We start from the raw sequence: 15,635 nt of genomic DNA, 5'->3' as shown, positions 1-15,635 counted from the left end.
CAAAGTCGTCGGGCCGAGCGGGTGGACCGCTCGGCCGAGGCGTAAGGCAACAATGTCGTGAACAGTCTCAGCCGAGCACACGATCGGGAATCTCCCGAGCGTACCAGTATTGGCGTCCGGTCGGACGCGACGTGCCTGCCGAGCGGCCGGACGCTCGGCGCGGGAACAGAAAAGACAAAAGGACAAGGGAAACATCGTGAAACATCTTCTGACAACAGACATGTCCCACGACCAAGTCATACGCTGAACCTTACGACAGAAGGTTCTGCCGTCCCATCAGAGAGCTGCTCGGACTGTAGCAATATGGTGTCAGGCAAGCTCCTCTGACAAGCCCATACTGAGGTATGGTAAGAGGACACGTATTCGCCTCGGTATGGGTGCACAAGCCTCTTCACAGCTCTATATAAGGGTCCTCACACTTCGTCGGAGGTACGCATTCTCTGATATTCGAAGCCACTTCCTAGTTTCCTCTTGCTTGACTTGAGCGTCGGAGGGTCCTCGCCGAGAACCCCCTTCCCGGCCCGACTTCCTTGCAGGTTCGTCGGAGGTCCCTACGTTCGGCCGGAAATCCACGTCATCAGTTCGGAGAGCGCCACGTGCCCAGCGTCTATTGATTCAGCGTTCGGACAGGATCATATACCTTCTACACATTTTACATTTTCATCTCATTGTAAAATTTCATAAATCCAAGTAATTTAGGTCCATCAATAAGTTTTGATCAGATTCACCTTGAGTGAATTTATTAGGTGAACATGAATCCAAATAACATCTCTTTTACCGTTTTAAAGCCCTTCAAATAGTGCTTAAAATGATTTAAAATTTTCAAAACACTATGATACTGCTTTCTGAAGATCAGCACCATAGTATTGGTCAAACCATCACCTAAGTGTTATTATTATTATTAAAATCAACCCTGGTTATTAATTTTATTTTTATTTTTTACTCTTTTATAATTACATATTAAAAAATTGAAAATATTTAAAAAATGGGGAAAAATATTCTTAATGTTTTATTAACCTTTTTTAAAAAAATTTATTAAAGTTTTAAAAATAAAAATAGAAATAAATAAATATAGAAAATTATTTACTAAAGTTTAAATGATGTTTAATATATATATATATATATAATGCGCCTAGAAGAGAAAGAAAAAAATTAGAAAAGTTACATATAAAGGGGTAAAATTATAATTTAGTGCACTTTTAGGAATAATAAAACCTTAGTATAAACGAGACAATTTTAGTTCTTTGATGATAAGTATAGGTTTTGTTTTTTGTTTGTTTGTTTTTTTTTTTTTTTGAGTTGTTTTAACAGAACAATTTTTAACATTATTTATCCAATCGAAAAAGATTCCTAAAATATTTGTTCAAAAAAATAATGTATTGATATGGTAAAATGGAACTCCTTTTCAAGGCCAAAGCCTATTCCATGCACCGGATTTGTGGCGTTTCTTCAAAGCCACTTCTCACCACAACCTACCGAAGTCTTATATAATTATTAAAATATCATTTAACAAACAATATCACATACATTAATACTTAACTACACTATTTATATGAATAAAAAATCATAAACCCTTTGTAATTACTGTTAAAGCAACAATTACAATTTTTTTTTCTCATTTAACATGCTCCGTTTTTTTATCGCGCAAACAACAAATAAAATAAAATCGAAAACAGAGTCCTCCGTTAGATGTCGACGCTGCATTCCGTATTCCGCTGGAAGCGGAATCCGGCGTCACCGTCGACGGCGAACAAGGCCGGGCAGCTGACACGGAGGTGGTAGTGGGAGGAGATCCATGAGCCGACCTTCCACCGGAGGCGGCCGTCGACGCGGAGGTGGAACAGAATAAATCCGGCGCGCTCGCCCTCGGAGAGGGAGTCGGCTATATAGGGGGCGAGAAGGATGCCTCCGCCGGAAAGATACGTCGACCAGACAGTGACGTCGCCGTGGCCCTGGTAGCCGGCTGGAAGGGAAGTGGCGACGGAGACGCGCTGGGCGTCGTAGAGGAGGAAGGCGTCGAGGCGGTCGTAATACACGCCGACGCGGTCGTTGTGGTTGCGGGAGGAGACGGTGACCTGAAAAACGGCGGAGAGAATTGGGGAGGCAGTGGAGGGGGTGAAGGTGAGGTTGAGCTCGAGGAGGGAGGCATCCTCGAGGCGGAATGCAGGCTTGGTAGGGCGGAGAGCGAGCCAGATGATGAGGACGGTGAGAAGGACGGCGGCGACGAGAATGAGGAAGCCGGCGAAGAGGCGGTGGTAGAGCTGCCGCCGTTTTTCCTCCTCGTGGTCGCCGCAGTCCTCCGCCATGGGGAACTATAAACTTGGGTCTTGGGACAGTGGTTTATATATATAAAGGGAGGAAATTTTATTTCTTTTCCTTTTTTTTTTTAATTCAACGTAACCATGCTGATCATTTTTGTTTAAATTATATTTATCATTAAACCACAAACGAAATATTAATTAACCTTGATCTCAGCATCTCGTATAATATGATACAATTAAAAAAAAAACAGTCCGGTATATATATAATATGTTTATTAGATATGAAAGCTAAATCCAAAATGATAAGGTATTATGCTGGCATTGATATATATCACACAGTATGTACACACGATTCTAACAAAGAATGTAAAGGAAAAACAATGGATAGGGAACCAATCAATGTTTGGTATAACAAACCCAAGGAGAAGCGTCTTGTTAGAATCTTCATCATGATGTTCGGTTGGCAGCATCCTCGATCATCATCCCCTTGAAGCTCTTGGCCAACCAAATTGCAGTTTCCCGAGGGGAAACCTTGTCCTTCCCAAATGGCTTTAAGACGACAGCAAGCTCTTCCAGTCTATTGTACTGCAGAAGATCCGCGGATAGTTCTAATAATCCTTCGAGAGCTTCTGCTCTCTGTCTGAAGGAGTTCACGTCCAGCGTTTCCTTAGATGGAGCCTCCTCTTCCTTGGGCGCATGGCTGTGTTCAGATGAAGCGGATTGGTCCTCTGTACAACTTGATTTTGCTGTTTGTGAGTTGATCCCCCTCTCCTTCATGCGGCTCTCTGAAGCATTTGCTTTAAGAGTCATGGCTTCGACAAATCCAGAAGGGTTCAGGGCAGTTGCGATGCTCCTCGTATCAGCCTCTTCTTGGACAACGCTAATTAGCTTTCCCATGTCGATGTTCTGTGCATTCTTCTCCTTGTTATCTAAGATAGGTTGATCACCACCAACTCGATAGCTGCTGTGTCTAATGACATGAATAACTTCATCAAATACTGGGGTTAGGTGAGGTGCAGTTGGTTTTTCCAGTGTTTGATTAATAGGGGCAGGGGCTGATCGAGTAATTTCCACAGGAGAGCTCTTAGGGGCTGCTGAAACAAATGGCACGATATCTGTCATCGTAGAAAGGAGCTCTCTAACTGTAAACTTGTCGACCCCAGTTCGCTTGACAGTTTGATTTTGCTCCGGTTTAATTAACGAAACATCATCTTTGTAGACAACATCTTGTTCAGAGATGGAAAACGTTTGCTCCAGTAATGAACTTGAACTCATTATGTCATTGCTTGACGTGCTGTTCTGCATGTCCTCTGCACTGACTTCGAAATTTAAAGTAGGCTTGCCATCATGCCCAGGACTATCGGCTGACGAATAATCAAGTCTCATATTTGTACATGAAGATAATGACGACGCTGGCCTATCTGATTCAGAAATTTCAGGCAGAAACATATCCACAGAAAAATCTGGTGTTTTATCCTGGGAATACCGCTTCTGGTCCTCGAATATTGTATCGAGAGAATGTAGACTAGGAGCGGGTGAAGCACATGAAGGAAACAATTCATTCTGCACCTTATCAACTTCTACTCGAGATTCTTGACTTGGAACGGGTGGAGAACTTGATTTACCCAAATTGATCGCAATTGCACTTGAAGAAACTAGACAACCATCCTCATTTTGGCTGTCAAGTTGCTTAGAGAAACATCTATCCTCCTTTGGACAAATATCAGTGCCCTGATTTACTTTTGTAGGAGCACTTTTGATCCCACTAGTTTCAACTGAACAATGATTGTTAGCAACATCAAGTTTCTTGGAATGAAGGATATGCTTTTTCGCCGCAAAGGAAGGCGGAGTCGTTCTTTGCCTTGTCTTGGAAGGAATTTTATCTTCTGATATTTGTTTGACAGGAACTCGTGGTGAAACACCATCAATTTGGGCCTTGATCTTTGGAGTAGATTCAAGTTTCGGGAGCTGCAATGTTTAACAATGTGGGATAGTCTGTAAATGTATAAATAAATTAAAGACAGATAGTTGTTAGCTTACCTGCTGCTTAAACTTGTGTGAATTCTGGGCTCCTTTTACTGAATCACCATTACTTTTGGCTGGTTCATCAGGTTGTCCCACATTAGATTTTGAAGTTGGATGGCCACTAACAGGTTCAGATACCCTGTCTGATCCATCTACGTCAGTTTTACGGTTGGAAGGATCTTGTGCAGAATCATCAATGATTTTCGTAGGCAAATCAGCTTGGCCTTCTGAATTGCACTGTGAAGTTGAACTGCTACTTACAGGCATGGATAGCTTAGGTATGGGTTCTGGGTTAGTCTTGTGATCTGAAGCACCAATTTTAACACGTGTTGCTCTCATAGGGGATCTATTTTCTCTAACTTTCCCTTCCCCTTCCCCTTCCCCTTTCCCTTTTAGCACTGTCAGTATGCTATTCACAGGTTTTGACTGCTTAGCCACAACTTTGGGCTGGTGATCAACATGTATTAACTTTGACGAATCTTTCCTCTCTAGTACAGCTTTGGGGGCATTCCTATGTAATGAATCAAGGGGAATGAACGTGTTAGAACCTATTTCATCAGTTGAACCATTATCCCTTCCAACTTCGTTTTGATGGCAGTTAACCTTTTGACCTGGAATATTGATATCCCCCGAGTGCAAACTGTCTTTGTCACTGCTTGAAAAACTACTGCTTTGGCTTTCAGACATATTCTGAGTGCTATGCGATGTTGACATGGGCTTCTCACGCGACCGGCATGCAGTTTGAGGAACAGTACATGGCCGGTATTGGTTGACATATGGTTGTAAATAAGGGTGTTGTAGAATTTCAGATGCCTGAATCATTGAATTATAGCATATTTAATGGTGATAGGAAATAAATATAGGTGGAAATCATCAAGCACATCACACTGATAATAGGTTGTGAAATGGAGACGTTTCAGGGGCTTACAGTTGGCCGATTTTCTGGATTCTTCCTCAACATGCTTTTGATAATAACTTTTCTGCATTAAAAACAACAGAGTCACTAATGAAGAACATAACCACAAAAGATATATGCAAAACAGGCACTTACAGCGAAGAAGAATAACAAGTAGGAACTGGACCTATTGATGACCGATTAATCTTGCTTATCAAACCAGCCATATCCTGAAAAAAAAAAAAAAAATCAGATACATCAGGAACATAAGGTTTGGAAGATACTTGTAACTTTTACTATAATTTAGTTGAAGAAAGCCAGTCAATCTAGACTCGTATGGTACAAATAACGCAAAAAGGGAAGCATTTATTCCTATACTTAAAGTGGAATGCTCTTTTAACTGCCATAATGAACACATAAAAGTAATATAAATGAAACAACTTTTTTCCCTAAAAATAATAATAATGGCGTGTAAGCATCTTCCTATCAGGAAGAATGCTCATCAGAAAGACAAAATCGTAGAAGGTAAATAAAGACCAGGTAATACTAATTTAGATATATACTTTTATACTTGGACAATTTGTAATATTACTAGGCTGCAAACTCTGCTTCAGATCCCAATGCTTTAACTTCTAGTAGGTCTAATAACACAAATGTATTAGAGTACAATGTAAATGGCTAAGGAAAACCAGTAAAAAAAACAAAAGTGTACTTGAGAATGTCGGGATGTTTGTGAAAGAACAAAGAAAAAAAGAATGGATCAGGAAACACAAGGCAGACAAAATTAGATGAAGTTTCCAATTTTTCTCCATACATTAGGATAGATTTAAGTCTCCCCTTTTTCTTTCCTTTTTGTCTTTGATAAATCTTTTGTAAACTTATATATAAAGAGAATTCTATCTCGTAACTAGACTAATCCAAAAAAGATACAAATCTATGCTATCCTTTTAACCATATCAACTTTTTATTGGCATGTAATTCTACTCTTCCGACCATCTATACCTAAAATTATCAGAGTGCGACACAAACCTTACAAAGGTGCATCAAACAAAAAGAACTGCACTTTACCAGTTTTCAGGAGTTCTGAACACATTCCAATCAACACATACTTTTATAAAGGTAAAATGAGATGCTTAAAAGCCATTATACAAAATTGTTTTGAAGATTTTGAATAAATAAAAAAACTGCAGATCGCGCAATCCCACAATATGTTATTACTATTTGCAACAAAGTTTATGAGTCATGCATCCGAATGCACAGAAATGCAAATTGCTAGCTACCTGCAGTCCTGGACTTATAAATTCCAATTAACTTCTATAAGTCAGACTTACAAAAGCTTTAAATGCAGGTCGATGAGCAGCCATCTCATATACACAACAACCTGATAAACAATTTCCAAATTAGTCATGCGCATACTCCACCAGAAAGCATTTGGGGTAGAAACATGAAGCAGGCATACCCAAGGACCAGATATCCGACTTAAATCCATAAGGAATGTCTGTAAGGAGCTCTGGACACATATAATTGGGAGTTCCAACAACCTATGGAAAATACCGCTTATGAGTTCCATCAAAATTTGCAAGCATCATATAACATAAACGATTGTGTTAGTTGGGAGAAAACGTATGCACTCAAGATTCATATAGCAGAGATTATCATATAACCAAACAGACTTCACCCACGATTGGTATCACATCAAGAAGCATCAAAATCAATAATGTGAGTACACTTGTTACATTTTATGTATATATTCTTCCAAAAGCAGATACAATCTGGGAAAATGAATTTACTAGCTTTTCGCCAATATAAGGGAGAGCTTAAGTTTCAAAATCACGAAAACACTCATGTGACATTGGCTTTAGAACCAAGCTCAAGCATGTCATTCTCACGAAACAATGTCATTGTCTCAAAAAAAATTTGAAGAAAAAATATTAGTGTTATTATGTCAATTTTAATGACATCACTAAGCAACTCCACCTCTTGCCAAAGCCTGAGTCGCTTAGAACATGCCTCCAGGGCTTCACACGGATGTTAAGTGCATGGTAGTTTGTCTGTAGTGGGCAGGGTTCGAGTCACAGGGAATGTATCACCTATGTTCATCCCATCATGTACTTAACACCTGTGCTCCTGATGAACCTCCTTCCATCGACGTGGGGTCATTGCGTGGGGGGGCCATTAATGTAGTGGTTCCATATTTTTTTTTTCAAAGTAGCTTAGAACATGGAATAAGAGAAGAAAAGAAAGGATTGGTAATTCTGAAATTGACTATACTTTGCTATTTAGCCCTTACATTCAAAGGTAAATTAGCTTTGGCATACTAATTCTGTAAATTAATTTAACAATGTACCCATGTCACATTTAAAGAGTTGCCTATTGAAGTAAAGGACATTCAAGGAATTAAGCACTTACAGAAGAAGCCAAATCATCAGCTTTTAGAGTTTTAGCTAGCCCAAAATCTCCTGCACAAGAAAGAGGACAAGGAAAATTTCAAGTGCAAATAAAACAATTATCATAAAAAAGTCTAAGCACAGTCAAGCTGCTAACCAAGGCGAACATCTTGATCCTTGGTGAGAAATGTATTTGAGCACTGCCACATAGATGTCAGAAACATAATGAAAAGAATCAGATAAGAATATAAACAACTGAGTGCCAAATGTCACCAACCTTGAGGTCTCGATGCAAAACAAAGTTTGAATGCAAGTATTCAACAGCTAACAGGAGTTGGACAAACCACTTCAGCAATTTCTGGTAGGAAGATAGCTTATCAGATTTCCACCTTTCCAAGAAACTTTTAGGCAGATAGAGAAAGATCTAGATGAATTTATTTTACCTCCTCAGGAAAATATGTTCCATTTGATCGTTTCATCAGCTCAGCCCTTTTACATTACACAGATTGAAGTAAAGCGAACCAACAAATTTACATCAAACGTACTTTGAAAAAAAGAGAGTTACAGTTGAAGGCTTACATGTCTCCTCCCTCACAGTATCCAGTGACAATACAAACATAGCAACCCTATATTCACACTCATTGATTAGACAAGCAAATCAAAAAAACAACGTATGCATCGAGTGTTCTATATTACAGTTCGAGACCTTCTCTACCCAGGCTTCCTTGAACTCAACTATGTAAGGATGCTGGATACGTGCTATAAGAGCCATCTGCATAGGTCACACTCGAGAATTATAAGAAAGATTGACGCCCATAAATGTAGAAGAAAGTAATGAGTCATCAACTCCACAGACCTCCTGGTGAGCAGATCGCCGGCAACGTTCAGTCTGTCTCGCTAGTCGAATTTTCTTTAGAACATATCTGAAAAAAATAAAAAAGTTAGAAATTGGCCATAGGACTCGAAACGAACCAATAGATCAGGAAAGCGAGCTAAACGTACTTCTGTTTTTCTTGCCTATGATTCACAAGAATCGCAGCTCCGAAGGCTCCGCGGCCAATCTGTTCCATTATCTCATACTTATCCATTCTCGACTCCATGGATCCAATCCCCAATGGGACGGTGGAGAAACTTGCTCAGAAATCAACTACACAAATCTAATCCCAGCTCAAGCTCGAAATGCTCTGACGCATAGATCATATAATCAGATCTCCTCAAACTCCTCCCGCCACATCGAATCGAGAACTGAAAAAAGGAAGAAGAAAAAAACCATTTAACCGCACTGAGATCCAGAAAAAGAAAAAAAAAACCAGAGCAATCAATCAATCCCACGGCGACGAACTCACCTGGAGAAATCGATCTGGCTCGTCAAAAGGGGAATTCTCGTCCTCGCCATCGACCTCCAGATCTCCCGTTCCTCAGACTGATGAATGTCACCGTCCGCTAGCGAAGGGCGGGGCGAGTTCCGAAAGCGAGGAAGGACCGGATCGCGGCTGCCGCTGTGAGCTGCTCGATGGGGAGATGGAATGCAGTCTTCCACTGTGGCGGGCGTCGGAGGATGGCGACGGCCGGTGAGTTGATGCGGGTTCCTTTTCTTTTTACCCTTTTTATTAAATAGTTGGACTCTATCGCTCCTCACTGGCACTGCATCGATTTGAATAGAAATGGCAACAATTTAAAATGGAGAGTTGAGAGGGGGAGCCGGGGAGGGGAATCATTTATAGCTGGAGGGGAGACGTCAGCTAAGCTCAACCATCGTATGTGGTCGAGTTTAAAAAAAAAACTGAAATGAAATGAAATGAAGGCACAGCAACGCCGTGAGGCAGAGTGCTGGCAGAAGACACAGAGCTGCTTTTATTTACTTCTCTGTGGTTTTGGCTGGAGTAATTGATACGGTATAATTTCTTCCGGTTGCCACGTCATTTAATTAAATTACAGGTCAAATAATAAAATTGCACAAGTGTTACCATGATTAATGTCTAGCTGGTTCTGACCTTCCTCTAAATATATAGCTATTGTATTAGAATAAATATCCTATGTGATTTAGAAAAAAAATATTAAGATAAGATAATAATTTCATTTTTTTTCCATAATTAATTTATATATTAACGTAGTTAGTATTACATAGATGATTGCTCCACTAAATATTAAGTTAATTCTTAGTGGTATAAAATGTCGTAAATGAGTCGAGTCGTTCGCGAGTAGCTCGGTCAAAGGTCGACTCGAGTTTGGAGTTGACTGAGCTTGAAATGAGCTTAAGTTGGCTCGTTTAATATTCGAGTCAAGCTTGAGCCCATTTAATACTGACTTATCGAGCTTGTTTGAGTCAGACTAATTTAGTATTTTAATATTTAAAATATTTTATATTTTTAAATTAAATAATAAATTAATGAGGTATTTATGGTTAACCTATTTCATTAGATAAGCGGGAGTTAAAGGTTCAAATCCCAATCCACAATTTGTAAATTCATGAATCAAACTCGAGTCCATAATTAAATAGCCGAGCTAGAGTCCAGATTCAAAAATTCACTCGAGCTCGTGTCTTTTTAATTTTCTCGAGCTCGAGTCGACCAAGCTAAAACTCAGTTGGACTCATTTACACCCTTATTATGGGTCCATTCTGAAGCAACTGCTCTAATAATTTTTGGATCAATTCATAATCGGTGTCTGACCTCTTCATTGAATAGGCCATTAAGCTAAGGTAAAATATCTATTATAATTTATTTATTTGTATTTTATGGTAAGATTGATAATACTGAATGGTTTGGGAGGACCATATCGTCCTTTTCTCCCATAATTAATTCAATTATTTCGATGAATTTAATTCATCGACAACCAGCTGGATTGACAGCTGCGCTTTGTTTTGCCACGTGGCCAATTGAACAGGCTTGCTTCATTGTTCGCTTGTTCATTTCTCGACCGGCCGGTCCAGTGTTTACCGAGGCGGGTAGACAGGGAACAAGAATTTCTTCGGCTATAAACGTCGAGGCCCCATCCCTTAAGTCTCTTAACCGTCCCAAACTCGTGGAACGTGCGACACCCTGAATCGTGGCAGGAACCGTAGAGTTCTTCTCCAGCAGGTCGAACGCGCGTCGTCAGTTGCGCGGGGCGGCGCGAGGTCAAACCTCAGCGGTTGGCAGTGGCGATAACGGTCAACGTCTAGTCTCTTATTTTTCGTATATTTTTTGCTAGATTAAATTTTAATAAAATTATTTTTAAGAGATTTTAATTTCACTCGCCTTCGCTTGAAGCAACGGTCAAGCATCTTACAAAAAAGCCACAACTGTGCTGATTTTGCTGTGGCATCCATCTGAAACACTAAACCATTGAAATGTCCTGTCATTTTTCTTGACATGTTGCCAAATAAATGATTAAGACAAATCATTTTTGTCAATATTCTTCTATAAGAATCACTCGTGGTTTATTTTTTGTATATTTTGTTGTGCTTTCAGTATTATGCTGACTCAGATAGCAAAGACAGGTTTAAAAGTTGGCAGGTGGAGCATCCGCAGACATTTGTGTGGCTACCAAATCTGGCCATTTTATCCATAAAACAAGATCTCGTCCTCTGAAAATATTCTCACAAAACTTTAAGTTTGAAAGCTCATGATGAAATGGTCCACCGAATACTGAATCATTTAATCTGCACCTTCTTGTGGGGTTAGTGATGCTTGGTGTTAAAGTCATTAAGTAGGCCAGAGAATGAAGCCAAAGTCAAATTTGCGAGAATAATGTCAAACGGGCACTCAGAAATCAAACTGATATACCAGGAACATGAACACATCAGCTCTTTATATTCACACGAATTTGGGAACAAAGTTATGATAACAAAAGTAAAGAAACTCAGCTCACAAGCAAAGGAAATGATCATTGATCCAGCCACTACCTCGTCATGATTGTAAATAAATTCTCTAAGATGACTTATTTACAAACATTGAAAAAAATGAGGAAAAAAATGTACTGAATGATAAATTATTCACCGGGCATCTGCAGAAGTGAAAGACATCAACCTTCGTTGTTTTCTTCCCAGCAACTGATCCAGTGTAGAAAGATTTTGCATCAGTGATGAGTTACAGTAAAAATGTATATCACATCGTGATATCGTGAACATATGGTTTCAGTTAGTGTTCAAGTCAGAAAGAGTAGCATTAGGAATAATTTGCATAAGGATCAAGGAAACTACATGCACTAAATGATTTGTGTTTATTTAAACAAATCACAAATAGTTATTTATCCAAACAATGATTATGTTTAGATAAACACAGAAAAGGTTATACTTATCTAAACAACAACTACATCCACATGGTTTTGACATGCGATCTAAGTGATCCATGTCAGTTGTTAGAATCAGGATTCAAAAAATATGAGGTGCTAATATTATCAATGTAAAATGATACGGTTCTTACAGATGAAGCAAGCATGTCTCCATAAGATATAATCAAGGAGGAGTATTACCATACCACCTCGAGCATTGAACAGATAGAAAATCAAAATTTGTTGTTTCATTTCTCTTTAGATGTGATAAAGAACAAACAAAAAGAGAGTTATGGAACAGAAGCACTTTACCAGCATATTCTGGAGCTAAGAACCCAAAAGTTCCGGAAAGTTTACTTGCCAAAGAATTATTTCCATCAGGAGCAAGTTTTGCGATTCCAAAATCAGAAATTTTTGCTCTGTAGTCATTGCCAAGTAGTATATTGGATGATTTAAGATCTCTGTGGATGAAGCACTGGCTAGCAAAGTTATGAAGATACTCAATTCCTCTTGCAACATCCAAAGCAATGTTAAGCCTCTTCTTCCAAGACAAGGGTTCCACTTCAAGCTCTTTCCATTCAAAAAGATGCTTGCTCAAAGCCCCTTGAGGCATATACTCATACACTAGACGTCTCTCACTGTCCTCCACAGAGAAGCCCAATATAGACACCAAATTGCAGTGTCTCACCTTTGAGAGAACAGCTATTTCTGCTTGGAACTCCTCTAAGACTTTGTTATTTAGTACAACTGATTGCATTCTCTTAACTGCTACCATTGTTCCATCATGCAACTATCCCTTGTAGACTACTCCAAATCCTCCCCTGCCAAGCACATTCTCTGGAACAAAGTTTTGTGTCGCAGTGTGAAGAATCTGAACTGATATTATTAAGTTCCCCGATTCAATCACATGTGTATCTGCCAACTGACTGTAGTTTATACTATGAAGCTCACTAACAGCAGTGCTGTTGGAATTATTTTCAACTGTCATCTTAACAAAATTATCTGGATCAGAAGAGTTCTGGGGATGAACAATAATGAACCTTGGTACAGAAAAGGGGTTCTTTCCCTTCTTCCATCGCAGAAGAAACGAAATGCCTAGTAACAAAACTGACACCACAACTATAACTGGAATTGTAATGACAACGACGTTAGTGCTGGAAGTTGAAGTTGGACTTGTAACGGTTGATGATAAGTTTGATGATGAACTAGGCTTGTTTGATGGGCCGCTGATATAATAAGATGAAGGAGAACTGCCATTGTTCAACAATGAATTACCATTAAGAATCATTTCCACACTGTTCGGAAACTGTGGAACTGGAGGCGAGATATTATTTGAAGCAAGATTCAGTAGTTTCAGAAACTTCAAGCCTGTCAGGTCCTCAGGGATTGTGCCACTGAGATTGTTTCTCCCAAGCAAAATTTGAATAAGAGAGTTCAAGTTTGCAAGAGAGGGATAGATGGTGCCATTCAGATGATTGTTCGGCAGATTAATAACAGATGTGTTGCCATGAGTGCAGGATACTCCGATCCATGTACCAACACAAGAATCATTTCCGTTCCAAGAATTCGCAAGGATTAGCGGGTAGTCAACTGCATCAAGGAAATCCAAAAGAGCTCCAACTGATGGTGGGCAAGGAACACCAGGTGTGGACTGGCAAAATGAATTATAAGAATATGTGAAATCACTGAAGCTGACCTTAGGAATTGGCCCCATGAAATAATTATCATCTAAGTGCAAAGATTGGAGTTTCAGTAAACTTGTTAATTTAACAGGAACAAGTCCTACGAGCTGGTTATCGTTGAGCCACAACCGTGTTAAGGAAGTCAAGGAACTAATCGAATTGGGGATGCGCCCTGTGAATCGATTCCCATGGAGCCAAACATCCTTCAGCATAGTCATTGAAGTAAAAACCTCAAACGAGCCTGTCAGGCCTCCCTCTTGATTGTTTAACCACAGAATCTGCAAAGGCAAGCCAGTATAGTTCACCGGAACTCCTCTGGTTAGATTGTTGTAAGACAACTTCAGCATAGTTAGAGAATGCAAATTGCCTAAGAAATCTGGCAGTGGACCAATGAGGTTACACTACATTGCGGATAAGTTTACCAATTGAGCTGAATTTTCCAAATCCGCGGGCAGCATCCACCCAGTGCTCTGATTCAAGGGGTTTTTGTCCAAAGCTAGAACCTGCAAGCTATCAAGTCCAACAAAAAAGTCTGATGGAATGGTAGTAAATTGGTTGTTGTCGAGATAAGCAGCCTGCAGATTGGACAGTCCTTTAAAAGAAGGCAAAGGCCTGGTTAGATTGTTCCCTTGGAGGCTGATGCTGTCCAACATGGATAGCTTGAGGAAATCCGATGGGAGAGTGCCGGCCAAACCAAGTCTTAGTCTGGATCTGAGTGACCCTTGAGTTGTAGCAGTAGACATTGTCCCAGCGCGGATTGCCACAAGGATCTTGGTTGTTTGCTGGCCATCTGAGGAGCTCTGCATTGCTCAATCCTTTGTGGAACTCCTCGAGAATGGCATAGTCGCCGGGGTCGGTTATTGCCAAGGTCACGGAAAAGAAGACGAGGAGGAGAGATAAAGAAAGGGTTTTGAACCATGATCCCCAATCCATTCTGCATCCAGACTGAAGGAGGGAAAAACTAGATCAAATAGACAAACAGAGAAGAGATAAACCCTAAAAACGATGATTGACGAGAATAACTGTACTCACAAAGCTTAATCTTCAAGGTGAAATAAAAAACTAGGAGGAACCCAACTTGTCGAAGCTATTCTGGCAATTCAAAGCAGATACTGAGATAAGAAGGAACTCATAGATAAGCATCAATGAGCATACTGGAAACTTTAAAGAAACTAAAAAAAATACTGAAAATTTTGCATAAAAAGTAAAAGAACATCTAGGAGAGAAAGAAGCGAGTGCTCACAAGATCGCAATCGCCACTTTGTGGGCAAAAGCGAAGGACTACATCGCGATTTGGCATCAACTGTCTTTCTCTCTGAGACCATCGTGAGGCAGCAGAAGGCATCCTCCCGAGCTATCAGACCCCAGAAGGAATCCAGTTCAGGAGTAAAAAAGACAGTGTCTTTATTGGATTCCCGTATGCTCCAAAACATAATGCACTCAAAGATTTGATTTTTATCCCAGTTACAAAACTTAATCGAAGAAAAATAGAAATCACAGGGTGCGATTAGGGAGAATGCAGATGTCTCTTTTTTATTAACCAGGCATGACTGCACCTGATGATCGTAGATGACGATTAAGCATCCAAATCGAGGGAATTCACAGAATTTGTTGGCGCAAAAGTCAAGAGGCGATGATCGCTTTGGAGTTTGTGCACAGAATTTAACAAAACTAACTGATTAAATTAAGAGAAACCTTCAGCAGATGCATTGAACTGGAACCAGTAACTTGCGGCAAGCCAAACAAGAAAAATAAAATCATTCGACAAGAGGAAATAGTGGATCATTAAACTCGAACTGTTTAGCCGACACTTATCCTGCGTCCAAATGCTTTTCTCGATAGAAGCAGGGCCCATTTGGGGGAGACGAAGTACCACATTTGGTGGTCACTGTGAATGCCTCACTAACTAGATCAAACAAAAACATTATTGATCAATAATCTATTAAATACTCAAGCAGTAGGAAACAGAATACGATTGAATCAAAATTTATCAATCAGAAGCGGCCAAGATTGATTGACGACGAAAACAGCAACAATAATTGATAAACACAGAGAATAATTATGAAAATTGTCAGATTCTGACCTTTCTAGATAGTCAAAGATCAATCATCCCTTATCGTTCTATCAGTCA

The 15,635-nt window shown here is 39.8% G+C and overlaps 2 protein-coding genes and 1 pseudogene across 2 annotated transcripts; all 3 read right to left on the bottom strand.

Moving 5' to 3' along the window:
* Positions 1-1,633: 1,633 nt before the first annotated feature.
* LOC122050836 (NDR1/HIN1-like protein 1) lies at positions 1,634-2,306 on the bottom strand. Its single transcript, XM_042611709.1, has one exon. The coding sequence runs from the start codon at positions 2,304-2,306 to the stop codon at positions 1,686-1,688; it is 621 nt and encodes a 206-aa protein (XP_042467643.1). The 3' UTR covers positions 1,634-1,685.
* A 253-nt stretch (positions 2,307-2,559) lies between these two features.
* On the bottom strand, positions 2,560-9,318 carry LOC122053091 (serine/threonine-protein kinase Nek5-like). Its single transcript, XM_042614969.1, has 15 exons — positions 8,915-9,318; positions 8,571-8,813; positions 8,425-8,491; positions 8,275-8,340; positions 8,148-8,194; positions 8,012-8,057; positions 7,846-7,926; positions 7,726-7,768; positions 7,591-7,640; positions 6,641-6,722; positions 6,513-6,562; positions 5,338-5,411; positions 5,215-5,266; positions 4,302-5,099; positions 2,560-4,229 (listed from the first exon to the last, which is right to left on the bottom strand). The coding sequence occupies exons 2-15, from the start codon at positions 8,666-8,668 to the stop codon at positions 2,709-2,711; spliced, it is 3,075 nt and encodes a 1,024-aa protein (XP_042470903.1). The 5' UTR covers positions 8,669-8,813; positions 8,915-9,318; the 3' UTR covers positions 2,560-2,708.
* Positions 9,319-11,332: 2,014 nt separating this feature from the next.
* LOC122053086 lies at positions 11,333-15,567 on the bottom strand (annotated as a pseudogene).
* Between the last annotated feature and the right edge of the window lie 68 nt (positions 15,568-15,635).

Source organism: Zingiber officinale, chromosome 3A (assembly GCF_018446385.1).
Source record: "Zingiber officinale cultivar Zhangliang chromosome 3A, Zo_v1.1, whole genome shotgun sequence".
Classification (NCBI taxonomy): Eukaryota; Viridiplantae; Streptophyta; class Magnoliopsida; order Zingiberales; family Zingiberaceae; genus Zingiber; species Zingiber officinale.
This window is presented reverse-complemented; position numbering and strand designations above follow the sequence as displayed.